The sequence below is a fragment of the Colobus angolensis genome, unplaced genomic scaffold (assembly GCF_000951035.1).
Source record: "Colobus angolensis palliatus isolate OR3802 unplaced genomic scaffold, Cang.pa_1.0 Scaffold85, whole genome shotgun sequence".
Lineage (NCBI taxonomy): Eukaryota > Metazoa > Chordata > Mammalia > Primates > Cercopithecidae > Colobus > Colobus angolensis.
Genome location: NW_012122376.1, coordinates 867,742 through 892,310, shown reverse-complemented (window position 1 = coordinate 892,310; position 24,569 = coordinate 867,742). Strand labels below are relative to the sequence as shown.

Here is a 24,569-nt window from a genome sequence, read left to right as displayed (position 1 = left end):
CTGCCACTTGGCAGGAGGGGAGTGAGAAGCAGGAGAGGTGTTCTTTTTGACAGTGATTTTTCTAAAATGAATAGTTATAAAATATAATTCATTTCTTCCTCAATTTTCCCTTTTTACTAAACATTTGAACATTTTGAAAATGAAACTTTCATGGTCTGAAACCTGTCACTAAAACAAATTCCTTTTTTCTTTTAAGCTAGGACATTGTCTGAAATTCTAATCAGTGTTGTCTTTATTTTTCAGGGTCTTTGGGCAGCGTGAGGACATACGTCAGCAAGAGCATAACAAACACAGAATTGGCGGCCCTAACAGTGGGGAAAATAGTACCTGTGTATCCACGGCGTCCTCACTGCCACCCCGCATGGGGCATTCAGGTTTCACAGACATCCCTTACGCCTCAGGCCCTTCTCCAGTGCAGCTGTAGTAAACCAGCACCCTGGTCACCAGCAGTGCCCAGTGCAGCTGCAGTAAACCAGCACCCTGGTCACCAGCAGTGCCCAGTGCAGCTGTAGTAAACCAGCACCCTGGTCACCAGCAGTGCCCAGTGCAGCTCCAGTAAACCAGCACCCTCGTCACCAGCAGTGCCCAGTGCAGCTGCAGTAAACCAGCACCCTGGTCACCAGTAGTGCTTTATCTTCTATTTGAAGGATCACAAAGTCGCCCTCTGGGTAGGTGTGGAGGGTTGTGCAGACCCTACCATCTCCCGCTGGGGTCAGCACCCAAGCTCACCTGAGGGTTCATATGAAACACGTTGGATGCCTTTGCCTGAGCCAGCTGCCTCTTTTCCTTCTGAATAAAGAAGACCCACGATGAGACCCATAAATGGGGTGATGTGAGTCCTTACCTCCTCTGGGGCACACCAGGAATGCCACACTTCCCATCTGGGACACAACTCCGGGACCAGGGGCCACCCTTCCTTCCCTTCCTGACTCCACCCAAGCACCTCTCATTGGCCTGATACACACAAATTGTGGAAACGAGTCAAACACAGAAAGAAAGGACTTGGAGACCTGTTTCCATCTGGCTCTGCCACTTGCCGGCTTGAGTTCCTGGGCGGGTCTACTAACCCCTCTGGGCTGAAGTGTTTTGTGTATTACTTGTTTGTTTATAGGACAGCAGAATGAGTGTGGCCTGCAGTGGCTAAGGGTGATGACATTGGTCCCACCCACAGTTTCTACTGTGTTCTAGGGACTTATGGGTCTGTGAAAGAGGGGGCCGCCCTGAGCTGTCAAGGGCACAGAGCTCCTTATTATGGCTCACTCACAACAGGCCTGCAAGCTAAACCAGCTCTTGTGATCCCATTGCATGGATGATTAGAATGAGGCTGACTGAGATGAAGTCACTCCTCTGAGTCGGGAGTAGCAGATCCCAGGTGGCGTGACCCCAGAACTTCCCTACACTGATTGTTGATTATCTCACTTATTTATTTATTTATTTATTTATTTATTTATTTTTCATGAGGAAAGATGAGCTCAGAAGTAGGCAGTGACTGCTGGTTTCTCACCGCTGTCTGTGGGATGTCAGAGCAGCCAATGAATGTCCTCAAGTCCTGGGAGGCAGAGGTGTCTAAGGGGTCAGGGGATGAGGACCAGGGCTAAAGAGTTGGTCCATTGCTATGAGGGGTCCCTCCTCCACACCACTGGCTGACGACTTTATCTGCCTGAGGCCCCTGAAAGTTCTGAGTGCTGGGTATGAAGAGTCCAGAGGGGCACAGACACCAAGGGCCCCCAGCTTCTCTCCACACTGGAATTTCAGGGTCAGAGGACCCCTGACTCTGAGCCATCCCTGCCCCCTACACATCTTGCCTGTTGTCTGGGCTGTAGAAAGGCAACAGATTAGTCAACCAGAAACCTGCTGTGTGTCTACCCTGAATGACCGGTTCCAGTGTAAGAGAAGGAGGGTTGCTGGGTAGGCATGGGGTGGGGAAGGAGCGCCCACTCTGCAACTCTGCTTAGCACCTGCTGCCCTTTGCAGAATCTGCAGGGTCCCAGGCCCTCCAAGAGGCTGAGCAGCCTCAAAAAGCACGAAGCTGCTGGTGCATACCTGCGACTCCACCGGCAGCATACAAGGGCATCACTAGTGCATGGCCATGTGAGGCAGGCTGCAGGATCACTAGACAGACCCTGAGAAATATCATATCCAAGGACGCAATGCTCCCATCCTGCCTAACCCACAGGGTTTGTTGAGATGATCAGACACAATTATAATGACAAAAGCAAAGCTCACCTGGAGGTTCCCTCCTGTACCCCACTGTGCTTTGCAAACACTAACTCACTGGCTGAGCCCAATCAGTTTGACAACAAAGTATTGATTTCTCTAAAGTTATCATCATAGACTATACAAACAGCATGTATTTTACACAACTTACTTATTTTGCAAATATGGATAAACCTTGTAACCCAGATCATCATAACAAGACCATGTGGGTTCATTAGAGTCATACAATGTTTCAAGGGTCATAATATGACTATTTCAGACCCCTTCAAAATAGTGCTTCAGGCGAATCCATTCACCAAATGTAAAACAATGTCCATTTATTAAGTCGTTTTAAAGCAGCAAATTACTATTCATTGTGTAATGAATTGTTGCCTCACTATGCCATCCACCCATCTTGTAGGCTGAGGCATGGAGGTGTTCACCCTTCCACACACCCACCTGTGCTTGTGAAACGCACACCCACCTGTGCTTGTGAATAGCATTAAAGCCATTTCTACAGACTTTGAATGTGTAGTTTCATTATCTTCTGCCTTAAAACACATAAAAGAAACCATTCTCTTCGTCTCCCAAATTGTGAAATAGAGTTCCATTTACCTGTTTCCCATGTTTTAAAGGTCATTTGTGATGTAAGTATTAAGAACATGTCTCCCCCTAAGGAAACCCAGCTCTGCTCCAATGCTGAGGCGAATAAATGCAGTGCTCTTTCCACGATACACAATCATTCACACAAACACACGATGTGAGTGCCTATTTAGCAATTGTTTCTGCGGGTTTATTATCTACAGCTCTTTCCTCTTCATTACTTGTTCACATTATTAAAATCTGATATAAAATGCAAGCTTTCAAAGAACATGTTTCTAGATCCAAAGAATTTAGAAAATGCTCACTGTTGATCAGATTTTTACAAATACATTCAAATTCAATATTAAGAGTAACTTTGAATAAGTAGGACTTTAGGGCAGAATGTGATAGAGAACTGACCTTTCAATGAATGAGCACAATTTGTGACTAAGTACCTCTTTTAAATGGAGTTTAGCAATTGCTTTCTGAATAGCTGTCTTGACTGTCCAACAGTAGCTCTATGGGGGCAGACACCCTGGTTAGCACTGTGCTAGCCACATCACAGGTATCCTATGTATATTTCTTAAATGAAAAATATTCTTTCTAAGACAGTGTTAAGAAATAATGAGTAAGAAGGTCATTAATCCCTGGTAGCTTCATAAATGAGATATTCTTCTGCCCAAAGAGATGCTGCTCTGCAAATCACACCCAGGGAATTCTGTTCCTTTTGGCGCTAGTCCCATCAAGACATGCAAGGTGATCATTTCAGAACCCTATCAGTGTTCAGCCTGGCTAACTTGTGAACTAGTCAAGCTCAAAAGATTCTCAAAGTGATTTTCTGGGAAAATAATCCACTGGAAAGAAGGTCAGATCCATTCTGTTGCCTTTAAAAAATTTTCCTGGTTGCCTACTGGCTTCTCATGAAACCGGGAACCAGTTTCACCCAATCTGTTCTCAAAGGGCTACCCTACCCCATGCCCACATTCCACGTTTGCCCTGTCTCTGACTCAAAGAATGAATGCCTGCAAGCCCCGGTGTTCCAACCCATTTCTCCCTCAGTCTCTGCCTGGGCAGGAGCCTGCTGATGGATGATACACTCCCATCAGACCTGCCACACCCAGGTCTACACCACAGAAACTAAGGCTGTTGGTTGACACGGTGGTTGCTAGAACTTGCTGCAATGTTTCATTTTCATTTTGACTGAATTCTCCACAATCCTATTAAACCAAAAACATAATGTTTAGCCTCTTTACCATACAGACCACAGGGCTATCATTTTTCTCTTTCTCTGATCTTCTCATTTCTATTCTCTTTCTGACCCAAACCCCATCTTGGAATCTCAAAAATGTGTTTGAGGATCACATATAATCACTTTTACCCACCATTGGGTTTGAATATGCCAGCAACCGAGGGTCCAGAGAACCAAGTCATTTACTCCAAAGTCTCTCTTTGCCTCCAGCACTTGGTCCTGGAAAGGTGAGTTCTGAAACCCTCTGTTCTCAGAAGTCTTCATGCATAGAGTAGAATAAAAATACCTGGTCCCTCCTGAGGGGGATGAGATCATAGGAGCTGAAGTGCTTTGAGATACTCAAAGAAAAGAAACATGACACAACCTTTTATTATTTCAGATCGTGAGACCAGGTCAGAAGGGTCGTTAGGCTCGTCATGATGCTACTGCTTTGAATGCCACACAGACTGGCTATATTTCCCATTCATTTTCCCCAACCTTGTGGGAAAAACTTTTCAGGAGTACAGCATCAATGAAGAATACAGTGTCACGAAACACAAACACTGTCACAAATGACAGTCACGTCACCATGCTGAATTGTCCAAAGAAGCTAACCAGTTACTACTCAGGGCTGATGTAAAACAGATGCAATGCCAAAATGAGATGAAAGAGAATTCAGAATAAAATTCCATCCCTTGGAGCATATTCCATTGGTTTTCTCTGCTCCTGCTTCCGCTGGTATCTGGCCTTCTGGTAGAAAATGATGATGGTTACAGTGACTATATTTAGAAGAATGATGAGCAGTATGAGCCAGAATGAGTATCCGTAACTGTGGGTCGTTCCTTTACTGGCGGTTGTCGGGTAAAGCATGTGGGACAACTCTTCGGAGAGAAGGTTGGACTGTGTGTTTGCCACAAACAGTATCATGGTCACAAAAACGAAGGATGCTGAAAAGAAGATGGAGTTTCATGCATGGCATGGTGATACAGTTTTTAATGTCACTTATCTTTATGGAACACATATCTGTCGGTATGTATTGAATATCTGCATGGGAGTTTACACTCTTTTAAGCACTAGGGAGAAGATACAAAATTGTAAGACACAAACTAGATGTCTAGGCATAGAACACTAAAGATTGTGCAGGGCTGTGTATGACTCAACAACAAATGTGCTGACTCAAATACTTTCAGAAGTAGTTGTGCAACTGTTCCACCAAACAGTGCACTTCCTAGGTGGTGAATGCAGTAGTGTGCTGAATGAATGAGTGAATAGGACAGTTCAGAAAGAAGCTGTATAAGGAGGTCTGGGAAGAGCTGAGGAAGGACAGGGCATCACAGATGGACGAAGCTGCCTCAACAAAGACCCTGGGTGGGCAGTGGGCCTGGAGCATCTGGGACTGTGAGATACAAGCTCAGCTGCTGGGGAGAGGTCCCAGGGTCCTAAGAATTGGGTACCGAGACTGGGCTGCCCTGCGAGCCACAAAAATGCCATCCCAGGAGCTTGAATCTCATGGCATATGATGCCACTGGCAAGAGTATCTAATCAGGAGGGATCTCCTTACAAAACTCATTAGAGAAGAGAACTTATTGTACGTTTCTGTCTTCCCTTTTTTATTCTTCACGATATCCTCCACTAGAAAACATTCTTTTTTGTTTGTTTTGAGATGGGGTCTCACTGTCCCCTGGGCTCTGAAGTGCCGTGGCATGATCTCAGCTTACTGAACCGCCACCTCCCAGGCTCCATTGATCCTCCCACCTCAGCCTCCTGACTAGCAGACTACAGGCACATGCCACCATGCTTGGCTAATTTTTTGTGGAGATCAGCTTTTTCTATGTTGCCTGGGCTAGTCTCGAACTCCTGGACTCAAGTGATCCACCTGCCTTGGCCTCCAAAAGTGCTGAGTGTGAACCACTGTGCCCGGCCCTAAAGAACATGCTTCAGTACAGACTTGGGAGAGCCATTTTTGTCTAATTAAAAGAACGTAGCTCTGGAGTCAGAGAGAACAGGATTGGAAATCCTAGCTAGGTGAACCTGGACAAGTCATGTAGCCTTTCTGAGCCTCATTCCTCATCTTCCAAAGGGGATGAGATAGAAACAAACAAACAAACAAAATGTAGATTAGGGCTTTTGCGGTTGCCTAGGGCTGGAAGTGGGCTGGGAGGGGGTGATAGCTAACGGGCATGGGGTTTCTTTTCAAGATGATCAAAAGATTCTAAAATTGGCAGTGGTGAGGCTTGCACATGTCTGAGAACATACAAAAAACCATGGAATTGTATACTTTAATGGGTGAATTATATGGTGTGTGACTCATGTGTTAATAAAGTTGTTAAAAGAAAGGTTTTGGAGGATAAGGATGCCTATGTTCCAGAGCCTGTGATGAGGCCGGCGAGGAGGCTCACCCAGTGAGGTCTGAGGTGCAGAGGGGAGCCAGGGGATCCTGGCCACGGAAGCCCTTTGAGACTCTGTCTGCCGCCACGTACCTGGAACTCAGTGGACATCAAATGTATCCTGCTATAACCCACACCTAGGGAAACCTTCCAAACGGTCCTTCAAAAGGCCTTAATTAGAGGGGCTTTGTATGAGGAGAATGTTTTAAACACTCCTTGATGACAGACCTTCATCCTCAACATAATGGTTTTATTTCTTAATAATTTGTCCGAACAAAAGCCCTGGCCCTCTGAAGCTCTCCGGGTGCCTCACAGCCTTAATTATCTTTCATTTTCCTCTTGTGAAGTTTCTTATAAAAGCTTAATCATAAAGGGGCAGGATGAATATAGGCTAAATGCTTTTTTCCAGAGCGGGCTGCCTAGAACTTTGATTTGAACCGGGAGGGGCTGACACACAGACGCAAAATGCCAACCTGAGTCCCCTTTAGTGACGAGATGCCCAGAGCCTCTACCTGCCAGGCTTCTCCAGCCTCTGGGACAGAAGAACTTACAGGGGCTGGAGGAAGCCCCAGGGTAGATGAGGAGCTTCGGAAGGCTCATGGACCCCGGCTTCTGTCCTGGCCTGTGACCCTCGGGCCCCGTCACCTACTGATCCCTTTCTGCTCTCTGCGTTCCTCAGTTGAAACACAAATGTATTTGGAACAGGCGGTCTGCAAAGTTCTCTCTGGCTCCAAGCTTCTCTCAGTCGACAATTTTATCCCCTGAGGTCAGGATGCAGCCTCATCAGGTCAGTGTGGTGCAGAGGGTAGACTGAGGTCAGAGGTCACGGGAACCTAGGAAGTGAGACTGCTGTTTGTCTCCTCAAAGCAGAAACTGCTTCTTTCTATCAGAAACAAGCCAGCAAACCCACTTCCTTCCCTACCCAACATCTGCTGGCTAAGCAGAGGTTGTTCAAATCCAGCCCCTAGGGGTTTGGAGCGATTCCTTCTGGCCCCAGGACTCCCAGAAGTCAGTCTGATCGTGCTCTCCCACCGCCGTGACCCAAGGCAAGAATTAAGGCCTCTCTGCACACAAGCCCTTCTGCAGGCTGAGCCTCCTTGAAACTGAGAGTTTCAGTAAGTTCTCCAACCCTCAAAGCTCCTGTGAAGAAAATCGGGAACCCTCAAAGGGCTACTTTGGGCAAAACTCAGGCCTATCAAAGCGTTAGGGTCAAGAGGCCTCAAGGAGCATTTAGAGGAAGCCAAGCTGTGCCGAGGCCTTCTCCCAGGCGGGCAGCAGAACGCAATCTGCTCCTTCCACATCAACCTCTCAGGCTGTTTTCTGCTCACCTCACAGCCTCCCTCTGTGTGTTAGAACTTGCCCCTGAGCCAGGAAAGGAAGGTGGCAGGAATTCCCTCTCCATCCAATAATTCTTTGTGGATAGGAGTAGGCAGGGCTATGGGGAGGCTGCCTGGCCCCTGTTTTTATTCACAAACATGCATGAGGCCTCTGTTATATGCAAAGCCAGCCCATACTCCGCTGTAGAGGAGCAGAGATATGGAAGCCACAGCCTATGGAAGAGGTGGCAGACTTTGAACCCTGCAGGCTGCAGACACAGCAATGCTGGGCCCCTGTTGTTCGGCCGGCGCCACACCTGGCTCTCCATTCTGGTCCTGGCACCTGTTTTCCCTCCAGGAACGCAGTCTTCCTTCCCTACTCAGCCCTGCGGCTGGGGAAGGGCCGACTCCAGCCCCAGCTCCAGGATGGGCAGGTAGCCTTAGTCAATCAGTGGATGGCTTGGGGAATTCAACCCTGCCGGCCACAGAGATTGGTCAAGGGATGGGAGAAGGGCAATGCCAGTGCAAAGTAGCCCGGGACTTTCTCTGAATTTGAAGGAAATGAGAAGTTTTTTTCTCCTGGGGCTGCCACCATCAGCAATGAGCCCAGAGTGGCCAGCAGTCATCTTATCTTCAAGAGGATTGATCCAGCCAATTAATGAATGATGGCGTCAACACTGAGGATTCCAATAGATGGAGCAATGGCAGGAAACAGTCCTCATCACACGGGCCAAGACCCTAACTCGAGCTGTGTCTGAAGTCACTGCTTCTCGTGCTTTCTTAGTTACATCAGCAAAAGTAAAAATAATCTATCTCTTTGCCCTGGCCATGAGTACCAGTTGGTTTACCTTTGGTTTTGGTTGACAGAGGTGAACCATCATCATGCAAGTATCTTGGGCCAAGGACTCTGGCATTCAGGTCAGTATATCTGATTTTGTAACAAAGTCCCTTAACCTCTGACACTCAGCTCTGCTCTAAGAAAGAGAAGCAGTGATATTCATTCTACAGGACTGTTGTGTCTCGTCCATAGTGGCTGCCCTTTAAATTGGGGAATTTATTTGTTTTTATCACCAAGCAATACAAGCACAGAAAGAAAGAGCCAGTCATATATGAATGTGGTTAAACCAGCCTGACCCCAAATCCTCGGAGCTGAGGTGTGATTATGTAATGCAACCCAGCCCACCTGTAGTCCTGGCTTAATGCTTTTCCATTTTAAAGAGCATCCCTCACCATCCTACCTGTGCTGCGCTGGGGCTAGTTTTTACATCTCAACTCCACGTCAGTGATCTCACACTGGGAGTTTGAAAACGGCCATGTGGCTCTGCTTGCACCATTCCAATCACCAGGGCTTTTTTCTCTCTTTGTTTCTCCCCACTGGAGAGCCAGTTGTTCATATTCCTCAGCACACCTCTACTCCATGGCATGGAGCTGCTGGCCTCCTCCAGCCACCTGTACCTGCCTCATGGTAAGGATGACACTCAATGGAGGGACAGGATGATGCTGCTCTCAGCCCCTCCTCTGAGGCTTCCTGACATGTCTGATATCCAGAGCCTCCTTCTTGTGCTTGAAAATTTCAGGCCTGTGTTAAAATGTGTCACCTGAAGCTTACATGAAGCCACCTTAGGACAGGCTTCGTTCCCAAGGTCCAGTTGCAATGGTGGAGAGAGGGAAAGAACAGGAGAAACCTGGCTGCCTGGTGGGAGCAAGGCCCTGAAGGCAGCTGAGCAGGGCAAAGAGGCACTTCCCCGGCCCTGCTCTGGGCAGATGGGCAGCCGCAGCGCCCTGGCAAAACCCAGTGAAAGCCAAAGACTGTGAGTCAAAGCTGGGACCCACTTCCCATCTGGGCTCCATCCTCCCAGCACCACACCCATGAAACAAATAAAATAACCAAGCAACACCACCCAGCAACACCCCAGGCTTACAGGTAGCCCACAAGAAAGGTATTGCCCCCTGATTCTCTTATGTGCCATTGTCTGTGGCTCTGTGGCACAAGCATGCAGAGATGTCATGTGTGGAGACTAAGTGGACTCTTGCCATGTGGAAGAGGAAAGAGAAGGAACAGTGTGCCAATGTGTTCATGTGTGTGTGGGTATGCACGTGTGTGTGTGTGTGCATGTGTATGTGTATGCACATGTGTGTGCTTCTATACGCCACACAGAGCCTAACTTGGAGTTAAGCACATGGCAGGAGCCCGGTCAATATTTTGTTGACTTTTGTGCATTTTGACTTCCTATGTTAGAGTCTCAAAAGCAAAGGCTGGCTTGTTATAAGCCTCCTCAATAGTGCATTTAAAACAGAATTATATTTCCAGAGATGCTTCATAAACACTTTGGACCGACAAAATAAACCCCAGCCCTTAGCTCATGGGAGGTCCTCATAGTTTCCTTGGTGTAAACGTGACTGTATGTTCATGCGTGTGTGAGAGGCGGAGACGCGGGGACAAGAGGGATGCGGTCCTCTGCAGAGCACCGAGTCTCACAGGGCCACTCACCGCTGAGCCCGTTCCAGGTGTACACCCCCATCGGCCCCAGGAACGTCTGGTAAGGGTTGCTGATGCTGTTGTAGAAGGTAAACCCAGAGCTCAGCAGCGACGTGAGCAAACTCAGGACCAGGAACAGGATAGTCACCAAATGCAGAGTTTTTTGGGAAGAATTATTCAGTATCCCTAAAACTAAAACAATGTTTTGTGAGTGCATAGCACATAATGCAAATACCAGCTCTGGGCTGGCATTCCTCCCCACCCTCCCCTCTTAGGTACTTGAGTTAGCAGTTGTTGGATGTCAGTAGAGATATCAGGAACCTCCAAGTCATGCAAGAACAAGACCTGCCTTCCCCACAGGGGGCTGGCTGTTGAATCAGTGGTTGGATGGGTATCACCGCGACACTACAGATAACTGGATATTTAGCCTGATTTTGAAGTCCCCTAGGAGAGAGTTCGCCTTCCTGGATACTGGCAGCAGGGCTGGCCAGCCTTCCCATTGTGAGCTCAGGCCCCGTCCTTGCCAGGGTGCTTTTCACAGTTTCATCAGTGCCCCTGTTGCTCTGAGCACTAACTCGGCTTCCACTTGGAGGCACTCACAGGGCGGGTCACCCTGAAAACTTGTGCACTGTGAGAATCCCATAAGCCCTGTGGTGTCTGGAGTAATTCCATGAGCCAGGGGTGGCATGAGCAGAGAAAAGGCTAAGAAAGGTGACCAGGAAAGTGGAAGCTGAAGGCTGACATAAGAAAATGACTTCTGTTGGTGCAAATCGAGGTGTGAGTCCTGCTTCAGACTCCACTTTCCTGGAGACAGAGAGGACCCGATGCCCACAGGGCTCCAATGCTGGAGGCGGCTGGGAATTTGCCCATGAGTGAGCCTTGACTCTGCTTTCCAAGGAGCACTCTTCTGAATCCTAACAGCATTGTATGAAATGTGCATATTTCTTAAGTGCAGAGTAGCTCCAGGCATAGAAGGACACTCATAAAATGAAGCAAAGGTGCCCTGGCTGTCAGTCCCGGGTTCCTGGTTTTGCAGGCTTCTGACCCCCACCAGCCATATCCTCCACCTGCTCTTTTGTGGAGGACACAAGGCCCAGGCACCACAGGGGTGGTGTAAGCCCAGCCCAGCCACGGGCTGTCAGGGTGTGTGAGGCCCTGTGGAGGAGGCCAGTACATTAAATAGTGTTTACAGGGAAGTTCCACGAAAGTCACCAGGACATGGGAGAAAGTGATTTGGGAGAAAGTTCCGAGTCACAGTAAGGCCACAGCAACATCACTGGGAACAGGTGGGTCAAAACAAGTGAAAGTCTCTTTCTTTTCGTTCTGATTTCTCTGATCTCCAGGGAGAGAGCCTTGGAGACCTCACATCTTTATCTGGAGCAGCTTGAAAGAACAGAAAGCGAAAAGGCCAGGTAGGATCTCTGGTTCCTGGGCCTAGGGGTGGTATTCCCTCAGCATATGCCCACGGATCGAAGGTCAAGGAGTTCCTAATGGAACCAGAGTGTTACAAAGAATTCAGAGAACAGGCATGGGAGGTGGGAGACCCCAGGGTGCTGTGGGCACCCATGGGAGGGGTCACCAAGTCCCCTCCTCTTTCCCTCCCCGCATCACCGTAATGATTGAAAAATTCCTCTTTATGCTGAGCCCAAATCTGCATCTCCACAACTTAAACCCAGGGGGTCCTAATTCTCCTTTGGGAATCATACAAAATTCACTTGCTCCTTTCCTGCCTGACAGCCTTTCCAAATATTTGAGGAGGGATATAAATCCCAACATGATTAACAGCCCACATCTCTGGAGTATTCTTTGTTGGGTGTGACTGCAAAGTCCCTGACAGCCTGGCCCGCTACACATACTTTATTCTGACTCTATTTATCTTTCTCTTTTTTTCTTCTTTTTTTGGAGACAGGGTCTTGCTGTGTCACCCAGACTGGAGTGCAGTGGCAACATCATCGCTCACTGCAGTCTTGATCTCCCGAGTTCAAACAAAGAATCCTCTCGCCTCAGCCTCCGGAGTAGCTGGAACTACAGGATGTGCCACCACAACCACGCTCAGCTAATTTTTTAAAATTTTTTCTTTTTGAGTTGGAGTTTTGCTCTTATTGCCCGGGCTGGAGTGCAATGGCACGATCTCGGTTCACCCCAACCTCCGCCTCCCGGGTTCAAGCGATTGTCCTTCCTCAGCCTTCCGAGTAGCTGGGATTATAGGCATGCGCCACCATGCCCAGCTAATTTTGTATGTTTAAGAGAGATGGGGTTTCTCCATGTTGGTCAGGCTGGTCTCCAACTCCCAGTCTCAGGTGATCTGCCCGCCTTGGCCTACCAAAGTGCTGGGATTACAGGCGTGAGCCACCATGCCCAGCCTTTTAAACAATTTTCTGTAGCAACAGGATCTCACTATGTTGCCTAGACTGGTCTCCAATTCCTGAGCTGAAGTGATCCTCCCTCCTTGGCCTCCCAAAGTGCTGGGATTATAGGCATGAGCCACCACACATGGCCAGATGGACACGGGGCTCCCGGCGAGACCCGACACTCCCCTTGGACAGGAGGACATCCTCACTCCATTTTTGAACCTCTTAATTCTATCTGTTCACTATTGTTTTCTTTTTTGGCTTTTTAATCAGCAGTGTTCTATGAGGAAGAAAAGTTTCCTCCCACTGAACAGACAGTGGGCATGAAGGAGATGTGGCCGGCAGCTTGCAACCAGGTGCCTGAGACACTGCCTCAGGGGCTGCTGGCAAAAGGGTCCTGTGGTAAAGACCCTCATCCAGAGAGAGCGGGCATCCTGAGTGGCGTGGGTCTCGGGGTAGAGCCTCCTAGACCAGGAGTGGGAGAAGCCCCAGAAGCAGCAGTGACAGGTAACCCAAGGGCCCTGGCTGCAAGGGAGGGTGAGAAAGTGCAGGAAAGAAAAGGGGAGGAGAGAGAAAAGGGCAGGAGGAGGGCAAGGTGGATATGCCTCACAGCAGTTGGCATGGCCGCATGTCCCTTGAAAACCCATGGGAGAAGGGAGCAGACCAGGAGACGACCAGGCAAGCCTCAGCTCAGTGGCATGAGGATGATGGCTTCACCACCGTGGCAAGGGAACATTCTGCTCCTCAAGTGGAACTGGGGACCATGAGCAAAGTCCAGCTCGCACAGGTACAGCCTACTTGTGCTCAATGGTGACTGGACTATTTTGGAATTTCTGCTAATAACTCATAGAGCATGGTGAAATTCTCAGCACAGTCTTGGGCTATGCATCCCATGGAAGAGCTCTAGCGGGGCATGGGTCACGCCAGCCACTGCCTGCTGCCTGGGCGGGGATGGGTGGGACCTGCTGGGCCTGCCTTCTGGGTGAGTGGGATGTGGCCACCTGGGCTGGGACGGTTCCCATCTCTGACCTCAGGTGACGTCTCTTGCCTCTGCCTATTGCTCACTGTGGAGGTGCAGCGGATGCAGGATTCATATTGCTACAATTTAGCACACACTTAATTTGAAAGTAATAGAGGATGACACCGGAGGAGAGGAGGAAAAAAAGCTACAGCACGTAGGACACAGCTGTTCAGGGGGACAGGTCAGAGGCTGCAGCTGAGTTACTGCTGAGTCACCATAAGGGGAATCGCTTCCCATTCCACACTCGCCAGCTCCTCCTGGACGCTAAAGGGGAAACTCCGGGGTCTATCCCAAAGTTTGCTGGTGACTGAATAAACTCACTCCTTTTCAAAGTTTGGTAACCAATAAGAAATAATTTGGTTACTTAACTAGAAAATAGAAACTTCAGTGTTAAAACAAAAATAAAAATTTAAAAATTTTAAAAGCTGTGTCCAAGGCCCCTGAAGTGGCTTGCAGTATTTTTCTGCTTCACACACTTAGTAAAAGCAGTTTTTGGATATTCATTGGTAAATGGTTCACATTCCATTTTTTTTTTTTCAGAGTAAATTAGAAAGTGACAATTGAATTTAGCTTTGTTTGTGACTTTTGGTAAGGTCTAATGATGTGATTTTTCCAAAGGGAGTCATTTGGGGCCTGTTGACTCATATTTTCTGCATTTTAAGGTGACAATTCATCTTGATTCTAACTGCTGGATTTTAAAATTATTTTCCGGCTTTCTGAATTTCCTGCCACACAGGTCTGACAGCTGTATCTCCCCTCCAGCTCCTGGCTCAGAACTTAGACAATAAAAGCTGAAAATTCAGGGAAAGTTATCAAGAATGAAATGACAATAAACTTACATAGCATCTGACAGCTGCTCTCTGCCTATAAAATTAGCAAACACATTCCGTTCTTTTTCTTCCTTTTAGGGGGCAAGCGTGTGAATCAGGAAAGCCACCTCACAATTGACGCTGATTGCCCCAGGAAAGAGCCAAGAACAACGTGGCCACAGAGCAGAGCGCCTGACCCGCAGATCCCGCAGCTGGGAGGCAGAAACGTGCTGCTGGGCAGTGGATAATGGGTGCCGCTGAGAGCCATCCGGACATCCGGGCTCCCCACGCAGGGAAATGTAACCCTTCAGGCCCCACTTGCCATCTGCCTTTTGAGTTCTGGTTTTCGGTAAGTCCTAGGACATCAAGGGAGAGCCCATGGCTTTGTGAGTGAACGGGTGGGAATTACCGCGACTCCCTCCGTAAACACCTGGTCACCAGGGAGCCTGAACAGGGCAGCGCCCAGTAACTGAGGGAGGAGCTCGTTCTATCAACAGATCTCCAAGTGTGACCTGGTAGCTCTCCCAGGGAGCCCAGGCTGGTGCCCCAGCCTCTCAGAAAGTTGTCAGGGTTCCTTGGGGAGAAGTGGCGTGAGCCTGGGCGGGCACCCTTTTTGTCCTCTATACTCTCCCCCTCCCAATGTGGTTACATCTCTCGGGGCAGATGATGAACACTGCTCTCCAGGAGAATCTCCTTATGCGGACAGGGTAGGAGTAGTAAGGTGGGGGCTCTTTATGAATTCTGGAGAAATAAACTTCATTTGTTCTTCTCTTTGCAATTCATTAGTTTCTGCAGCAGATTTATTTTTCTAATTATTTTTAGCCTGGACTAATGGTGCAATGTTGAGCTCCCTGAGAACACGTGGAGGTTGGTGGAGAAAAGAGACTAGCGGGCGGGGGAGTGCCAGAGACTCGCGCCAGCTGCAGTGGGTCCTGACCCAGATGCAGCACTGAAAGGCCAGCCGGGAGCCGAGCTTTCCCTCAGTCTGCCTTGCTTCCTTTGCAAGGTTGTCTAGAGCTTTTGCCAATCAATTAATTTAATTTCAAGCAGGTCACATCCAAAGGACTTAAAAAACAATACCCAGTACAGCAATGCCTGTCACTCTAGTGCCTGGCCTTGGTTGTTGTCAGCACTGAATTAGGATCACCTGGGAAGATTTTTAAAAAACGAGCAGGTCAGGGCCTCATCCCGCAGAGATTGCTATTCATCTGGTCCGGGTGGGGATGCCTCACCCACATCCCAGGTGCTTCTACCTTCCGCTGCGGGCAACGTGACTGCTCAAAGTCCCACACATCTGCAAATCAGACTGGTCTTGGAACCGAGAACAAAGAGTGCAGTGTCACAAGAGGAGAAATATCTCTCATAATAAAGTCCAGCCTGGGCTGGTGACGCCCTGTCTCCACAAAACATCAGAGAAGCGGCTGGGTGTGGTGGTGCTTGCCTGTGGTCCCAGCTACACCAGAAGCTGAGGCAGGAGGATCTCTCGAGCCCGGGATGTAGAGGCTGCAATGAGCTATGATCGCACCATGGCACTCAGACTGGGCGACAAAGCAAGACCCTGTCTCAAAAAAGAAAAGAAAAGAAAAATCTTGCTGGGTGCAGTGGCTCATGCCTGTAATCCCAGCACTTTGGGAGGCCGAGGTGGGCAGATCACTTGAGGTCAGGAGTTTGACACCAGCCTGGCCAACATGGTGAAACCCTGTCTCTACTAAAAATATAAAATTTAGCCACCCGTGGTATGCATTCCTGTAATCCCAGCTACTAGGGAGGCCGAGGCACGAGAATTGCTTGAACTCAGGAGGTGGAAATTGCAGTGAGCCGAGATGGCGCCACTGCACTCCAGTCTGGGTGTGAAGCAGCCTGGGTGATGAAACAAAACAACAACAACAACAACAAACTATCATAGAAACTTCTCCTGTCAAAATGATTCTGTAAAAAATACGTTCTGGTCAGCGCGTAGGCTGAGTAATATTTGAAATGACATTCACGGGAATTCCATGTCCTAAATGTGAATGACTCATCTGGCCATGATTGCCAGTGTGAGCAAACAGCACACTGTGCTTCCGGACCCTGACCACATTTGCAAAACACAGAGTTAAAGGAATGACTTCCTTTTACATAGCACCCAAGATCCAGAACTGAGAGGGAGGTGGGTGGCCACAGTGTGAGATTACACCTCCTAGCAGCTCATTTTTCAGGATTCTGTCCTCCAACGGGGCTTTGCAGACATGCGTTCCCCCCAAACCCTTGCTTCCATGCAGACCTGCACATACCATGCCCCAGCAGTGAGTGCGGGGCACTGATTTTAACTGAGGAAGGGTCTTTCTCTCACACTGGATGGTGAGCCCTCCAAGGCCAGGAACCACGTGCAATTCCTTTCAGTCTCCTGAGCCCCTTGTACACGCAGCAGCTGCTCAGGAAAGTGTTTTTGAACAGAAATCAGATCTCCAGAACTTTGGGAGTAGCAAAGACAACCTGCTCACAGGTGGACATACAGGACCTGTCACTTTTCATCTGGATGTTGGGCAAACCAGGATGCAGCCAGTCAGCCTGAGCTGCCTGCACCCTCCAAGTTCCTCACTGGAGAATTTCCTTACCAGGTCTGAAGAATGATTTTTCCCACAGATTGACCAATGTTGGCTGAATTATTTTAGCACTTTGAAATCAGCCGTCATTGCTTCCTTCTGCTATTTTGTTTCAAAATCTACAGACAAAATTGGCTCAATGTGATAAATACCATGCAGAAACATAGCAGAGCTTTGCAATAATTATTACTCTTGGGAGACTCTTGATGTGACCTCGCCCTAGCCAAGAAGCTCATGTGGTCAACTTCTCAATTGGAACGGTCAGTCCACCACTGCTGGGCAAAAAAGGGGCATTTATACAGATTTGATTCTACTGCCCATGGTTGGTTTCTGATTTGAAAGAAGCCCTGGGTGGCCATGAGAAAACCATAAGAGAGCACCCACGTCTCATTGTGCACACTGCAGGGCTGCTCCCAGGTGAAGCGTCCCAGGATCGTTAGCAGCTGAACACCACAAGTTGAAGATTCCAGTAACATGACATTCCCCTGTCTGAAAGAACTGCTTACAGGTGTTCAAGCTCAACGATTATTACAATCATTGGCAGTGAAGACTCCCTAGGCTCTGAGGAGTCCTTAGGTGTCAACCAGAGTGACAGTGCAGCACCTTCATTAATTGGGTGGCGGTTCACCTTCTTCAGCACCAGGAGGTTGGGCAGTGACTTGTGGAAAGTCAGAATGTGGCTCCTCAGTAACAAAGACTGAAAGTAGAGATCCAGCAAAGGGAAGGCAAATATTCTGCCTCACTGTGCTCTCACCTGGGCTGCCGCACCTACCTGGCCCTGGGCCCTTTCAGGGCTCTCCTTGACGAGTGCCTGCTCTGGTCCTCTGACATCACCATGCTCACCTGCATGCATACAGGGCTTTAGAGCCAGGTCCTGATGACCCATCCTGGCCTCCTCTGAGTCTCCGTGCATAGAGATAGTTGATGCTTTCTTTGAAGCCATTTATCTCAAATTGGAAATCAACTAGTTCCAAACAGACACCATATGGAAACCAAAAAAACTGGTAGGTTTTGTCTCTTACTTACAATTTTTTAAATGTGTCTGAGGTTTCAGGACACTTTTTGGTTTCGAAAATGCTATTGACATAACTGAAGGCATGACTGAGTCTTTGAAAGTTGCTGGAAAGCCAATGTTCCCCATCCTTATGGGAAGCTGAGGTTGACACCAGAGGAGATGTCCCTGAAAGGCTATGGCAATGCCCGGGGAGACACTGCTTTTGCTAACATCTAAATGACAAATGTATAACTTGGGAACACAACCAGGCTGCTTTGGATTTAAGAAAATAGTTTCATTAACAAAGTCATAAACACACTAGAGCTAGAACCTAGAGCTAGTGTCCAGGACTCAAACTTCTTTATGTATTACACAAGGACTAAACATTACATGTGTATAGGGTAGAAAATGATGCATATTTATAAGTCAAAACGTAATGACTGTATGATACCCGGTAATGCCTGTATAATACTAGCATACAACTTTGTTCAAAACAAAGTCCATTTAATGTGTTACATAACTTACAAATGTTTTTAAATTTAGAAAACATGAAGGTAGGTATCAAACTTCAAAAGTCAAATAAGTAGCTAAATCAACTTATTATTCTCAATGAACTTTTAATTTTCTTCCATTGAGAGGATGGCATTATTATATAAGAAATCAGGAAAAAAAAGTTTAGGAATTCCTATCAAATATACAATTAATAAATTAATGGAAATTTAATATAATTCCCAACGATTAGATATTTTGAAAGTAAATTCAAATCAGTTAAAGAAATGAACTTGAGAGACAGAGATAATGAATTTCCCATTTTGCTCTTTCCTGCATAGATGCCACTTGTGAAATTCTAGACAGAGTTTGTGGGTCCAACTAAAAACCCAGTCAATACAGTTAAAACATGCATTCCTACTGGCTATTCAATGCCATATTGCTGTCACATATTTTTACTTATTTACTTGTCAATCAACTTGGTAGGTGTTATTTAAATACCACCACTGCTGGAATGATTTAGACCATTGCACTAATAGACACAAGCAGAACTGAGGAAGCTCAAATAATGGCATGGCAAATTTCCAAAATTATCTTGTATTATTAGACTTGCATCGTCAGCCTAACCCAAAACTTACAAAGAAATTATTTTTGAATGGTTATTTGGCCCAAATATAGAATGACATAAACCTTAATTCAATCTCACGATACCCTTTCAAATTAGTTTGTCATTTACCTGCAAAGTTTTTGTTTGGTTCTGCAAGTCCGTGACTCAATTCTTGACTACTTTCCCCACGAAAAAGTCCATAAGTGATGAAAATGCTCCCATTTGAAGCAGAGTCTCTAACAGCAATTGTACTGGTGATCCATGCTTGTGTCCCAAGAATAGAGCAAATTACAATGAAAGACCCAAGGCTGGTGAAAAAGCTTGATAAGAACATCAATGTCTTCTTTGTGGTAGGCATTTTCACAGGAAAATAAGTTCTCTAGGACAAAAAAATGAATATCTTCTTATAACACTTTTGGACCTTATCATTTGAAGTCTAGTACTTAGAAATAGAGTCTAACACTTTGTTGTCAAATATAAAATCTCACTCTTCCTAAGGAAGGGTTATGCTAATGGACATTGAACTCTGAACATGGTCATAAAATTTACAATAGCTGAACTTTGGTCTGGAGTAAGAGGCTGCCATGGTTACAGCCAACCAGCATGAACAAGGGGTGGGTATGGTCTTCCCAGGGACTTCCTCAATCACACAAGTAATTTATAATCCTTGACCAAGTGTCATGGAAGAAAGTTTAGCCTACCATATCATGACAGGAGTAGAATTCCTAAATAATAGGGTGTGGAGGATCTGTATTCCCAAAGCGTTGCTGAGTCTAGCAGACAACAACCATGAAATCCCAACTTCTCCAATAATTATTGGAAATATGTAAACATATACTTCTCTATTGTGGACATTTATGTTGTTTCAACTTCACAATTATGACTGAGAAAGAACACACAAATATCTTTAGGCATAAACCTTTGTTCATATCTCCACTTATTTCCTTGCTTAGACTTCTAGAAGTTTGATAAAGTCTGTGGATTTTTCTGAAGTTGTTGCTATGCATTGCTCAGTTTCTTTACTCACTGGTGATCTGACTCTTATAATTGTTTCAAGAGGAAATCCTAAGGAGGGTAAGCCTTTTGTCGAGTGTACAGTGGAGTGGAAAGAGAAAAGCTTACACCTCCTTTTGTTTTATAGCTCTCTATTTTTAGACTTTATCAGAGAGGTATGGCTTTCAAACTTCCTCTTTCAAATTGGATAATATTTGTGTATTATTTAAATTATATCTTGAGAAGTTTCATCTTTATCACTTTTTAGTACTCTGATAGAGGTGGTTCTGAACGTTCTTGCTTTCGGTCACTATATCTGTATTCACTCTTTTGAGTGGTAAATAGTTTATAAATGGTCATTTCTGGACTTCAGAAAAACTCTCCCATTTGGCTAAAAGATCATTTCATTCGTAGCATGTTTTCCATACCACTTTTTACTGTATTCTTTGATTATTTAGTAATAGCATATTAAGTTGGTGCAAATGTAATCGCGGTTTTTGTCATTGAAAGTTACATTTACTTTTAATGGCCAAAAACACAATTACTTCATCCTCTACTTTTCTTTATTAACACCTAACTTATTTGTGGAATTAGCTGATCATCTGTCTTTTCCGTTATTGTGACTAGATGACATGCTCTAGGAGGTGGACATGTTTGTTTTGTGTACCACTGGATTCCAGGGACTCTCAAAGAGCCTGGCCCAGAGAAGACACTCAGCAAACATTTGTTCAATAAATTATTGGAGATACGTACACACATACTCTACTACTGTAGACACTTATGTTGTTTCTATTTCAAAATTATGATTAAGGAAGAGCAATGCATGAACATCCTTATGCATAAACCTTTGTCCATATCTCTGATTATTTCCTAGCTTAGACTTCTAGAAGTGAGTCAGTCTGTGAATGTTACTGAAGCTGTTGCTACACATTGCCCAGCCACTCATTAGAAAAGATACCAGTCACCTGCCATGCCCTTAATACAGTGAAGGTGCACACTTTCCTACATCCTCAAAACATGTATATTATTGGAAAACTTACTATTTTTTCCATTTAAGTCTATTAATTTTAACCACACTTTTAAAGGGTGGGACAGAATTTCAGTAGTTAGTTCCTTCTGGCCCTATTCCTAGTGTGGAAAATAATTTTGTATTTATTATTGTATTTTGTATTACATAGGCCCATTACAAAAATGTATTCAAATGGAACTGGCAAGAATAAAGAAGAAAGTAAATATAATAAATAATTTATCCTAGAAGAAGTAATTGTGTTCATAGTTGGGCAAAGACTTTCATACCGATAGCTTTATGTCTTAGTTTCCTGTTGCTATAACTGAACACCCGAGGCTGGGTGATTTATAAAGAACAGAAATGTATTTCTTATGGTTCTGAAGGCTGAGGAGTCCAAGGCCAAGGGGCTACATCTGGTGAGGGCCTTCATGCTAGTGAGGACTCTGAGTCCTGAGGTGGCACAGGGCGTCGTGGTGGCCAGATAGCAAGTGGGCTGACAGTGCTAGCTCAGGTCTCTCTTACTCTTCTTATAAAGCCACCAGTCCCACTCTGGAGAAAACCCATTCGTCCATTAATCCATTAGTCCATGAAAGAATTAATACATTCATGAGGGCAGGGCCGTCAGAACTCCACTGCCTCGTAAAAGTGGTAACTTTCCATACTGCCACACTGAAACTCACCAATATGAGTTTCAGAGGAGACAAACATCTGGTGTAGCACCATGCACACATTTATAATAAAACGGAGTCCTACTCTATGTTCTATTTTTCAATCTGCTTCATAAAAATTTCAACAAATTGCCATGGCAATCCTTTCATGTCAATAGATCACGTTTACCATTGTACAAAGCAACCACAAATTATTTCTACAAACCCTTTCTGGTGGACATTGAGGTTGTTTCCAGCTTTTCACTGTTGTACCCATGATGTGGTGATACTCCTTTTATGTTCAACCTTGCTAACCTTTCTAGGATTTCCTTGAGATAAATTCTGAGAAGGAGAATTGTTGAGTCAACAAAATATATGTGTACACCAGCAGAAAGTGGGTCCCAATTTAAATTTCTACCAACAGCATTTTGCATTAGAGTTCCCAATTTCCACAGCTTCCCCACAGCATAGTATTGCTAGTATTTTTAATCTTTCACAAGCTGGGAGACAAGAAGTAGCTTGTTGACATTATTTGATTTTTACATGTCAGTTAGAGTTGCTATATTTTAATAAGCTTATTACCCATGTGTAGTTTTACTGACACAGTTTTCTGTTTATGATGTTTGTTCATCTATTATATAGAGACATTTTTTATTCATGATTTTTTGTAAAGATAGTAAACTTTTGTCAGTTCTGTGTATCTTATGGATATATATATGTATATTGACATATATTCATTGAATATATATTCATTTTGTTATTTGCATTTCAATCACATTTATACATTTTAAACATTATGTGTAGATATTTTACTGGCTCAAGTTAAAAATGTCTATGTAACCAAATATTTCAGTCTTATACTTTATACTTTCTGGATTTGGTATCCTAACTCAACAGTTATTAAGGCTATTTACATATAAAAATCAACTGAAGTTTGTATGAAACAGAAAAGTGATTTTTTTTTTAAGATACAGTATTATTTCACATTACCCAAGGCGAGGTGACAATGAGAACTCAGGAAATTACTAGAACCGGAATTTCTATTGTCTTCTCTGCTCCTTACTGCATATCTGTTTCATTTTCTGGGTCTTTTTCTAATATTAAATTTTATCTTTGCTGATATTCTATTGCTGTCTTTTATTTTGTTTTTCCTTTTCTAATTTTCTGAAATGAATGTTTTATTTTCTTATTTTGTTTTTGCATTAACAAAATATTTAAAACCATGAATATTTCTCTCTCTCTCTCTCTATATATATATACATATATATATACACACACATATATATCTTTGGTTAGGTTCCTTAGGTTTTTATATATGTAAATTGGCATTTAACATCTTTAAATTGCATTTTTTATTTCCTGTTTGTTGAGGACAAACTTTGTAAGATAATTGTATGATAGCATTATTTCTATTTTGGTTATTTGTTTCTAGTTTTCTATAATTTTTAATCAAAGAACATGATCTTAAAATATCTAATTTTATGGTTTTATTGAGATTTTATTTGTAGACAATTTATAATCAATGCTTACAACATTTTATGTCACTCTATGCTATTCCATTTAATGGATTTACCCTCATTTATTTAACAATGTTTCATTTTGGCCATTGTGGATATTATTAAATTTTTTGCTTATATAAATTTGCTTGAATACAGATCATTAACTATATCCTTAAAATAAATCTCAGGAGAATTGCTGACTCAGATAGACATTTTTAGATTTATTATATTAAATACAAATTGACCCCAAACTGGCTTGCAATTCATAATCCCACCATAAATGTAGGAGAAAGCCCTTTTTTTCTCTAGCACTGGAAAATGTTTGTTATTTTACATGAAATATTGCTTTAAGTTACAATTCTATGGTCTGCTTTTCTGTCACTATAGTTTTGGCTTTTCTATAATTTCATAAAAATGGTATATTATAGTAAGTAGTCTTCTGTATCTGACTTTATTTTTTAGATTCATCTAGATACAGACACACATTTGTTGATCCACTCAGCAGTTGATGGACATTTTGGTAGACTCCAGTTACATCGATATATTATATTTGTTAAGAGGAAAGCTGTTATGCATTCAAGTACAAGTCTACGTGTGGATACCTGATTCCTTTTTCTTGTGTAAATAAATAAGAGAGATATTACTGGAACATGGTAAGTGTATATTTAACATTATAAGAAACTGACAGACTGATTTCTCAAGTGGCTGTTCTACTGTGCATTCCCACAAGAGATGTATGATAGTTTCAGTTGCTCCATATCCTCACCAGCACTTGCTATTATAAGTCCTTCAAAATTTGGCATTATAATGAGTGTTTACTGATATCTCACTGTGGTTTTTATTTGCATTTTGCTAATACTAATGATATTGGACATCTTTTTATGTGTTTGTTTGCCATTCATATACTTTATTTGGTGAAGCCTCTGTTGACATCTTTTGTCCATTTTCTTATTGATTTGTCTTCTTTTTGTTGAGTTGTAAGAATTCTTTATATTTTACACTCAAGATACAATATTTATTGGATATATGTTTTACATATATCGTATATTTGTTAGTTATATGTCTTGCAACCATTTTGTTCCCGTATCTGGGTTGTTTTTTCATTTCCTTAACAGCATCATTAAAGAGCAAAATTTTTAAAATCTGGTGAAGTCTAACTTACCAATTTTTTCATTTTATGGAATATGGTTTAAGTGTTATATTTAAGAATATTTTGCCTAATCCAAGAGCACGAAGATTTATTTTCCTGTGTTTTGTTCTAGAAATTTTATGCTTTTAGGTCTTATATTTAAGGTTATAGTCTATTTCGAGTCAATTTTTGTATATGATACGAGGTAAGGGCTGAGGTTCATTTTTATGCCTGTGGCTAGGGTGTTG

The 24,569-nt window shown here is 44.4% G+C and overlaps 1 protein-coding gene across 1 annotated transcript; it reads right to left on the bottom strand.

Annotated features, from left to right (window-relative positions):
* Positions 1 to 4,376: 4,376 nt before the first annotated feature.
* Positions 4,377 to 19,565, bottom strand: CLRN3 (clarin 3). Its single transcript, XM_011930176.1, has 3 exons — positions 19,174 to 19,565; positions 10,201 to 10,380; positions 4,377 to 4,953 (listed from the first exon to the last, which is right to left on the bottom strand). The coding sequence occupies exons 1-3, from the start codon at positions 19,400 to 19,402 to the stop codon at positions 4,682 to 4,684; spliced, it is 681 nt and encodes a 226-aa protein (XP_011785566.1). The 5' UTR covers positions 19,403 to 19,565; the 3' UTR covers positions 4,377 to 4,681.
* Between the last annotated feature and the right edge of the window lie 5,004 nt (positions 19,566 to 24,569).

Excerpts from the sequence above, each read along its gene's own strand:
- CLRN3 (XM_011930176.1), bottom strand. The coding sequence starts at position 19,402 with ATGCCTACCACAAAGAAGACATTGATGTTCTTATCAAGCTTTTTCACC. Across the intron at positions 10,381-19,173 it reads ACCAAACAAAAACTTTGCAG|TTTTAGGGATACTGAATAAT; the intron begins GTAAATGACAAA and ends ACATTGTTTTAG. Across the intron at positions 4,954-10,200 it reads CACCTGGAACGGGCTCAGCG|CATCCTTCGTTTTTGTGACC; the intron begins GTGAGTGGCCCT and ends TCTTCTTTTCAG.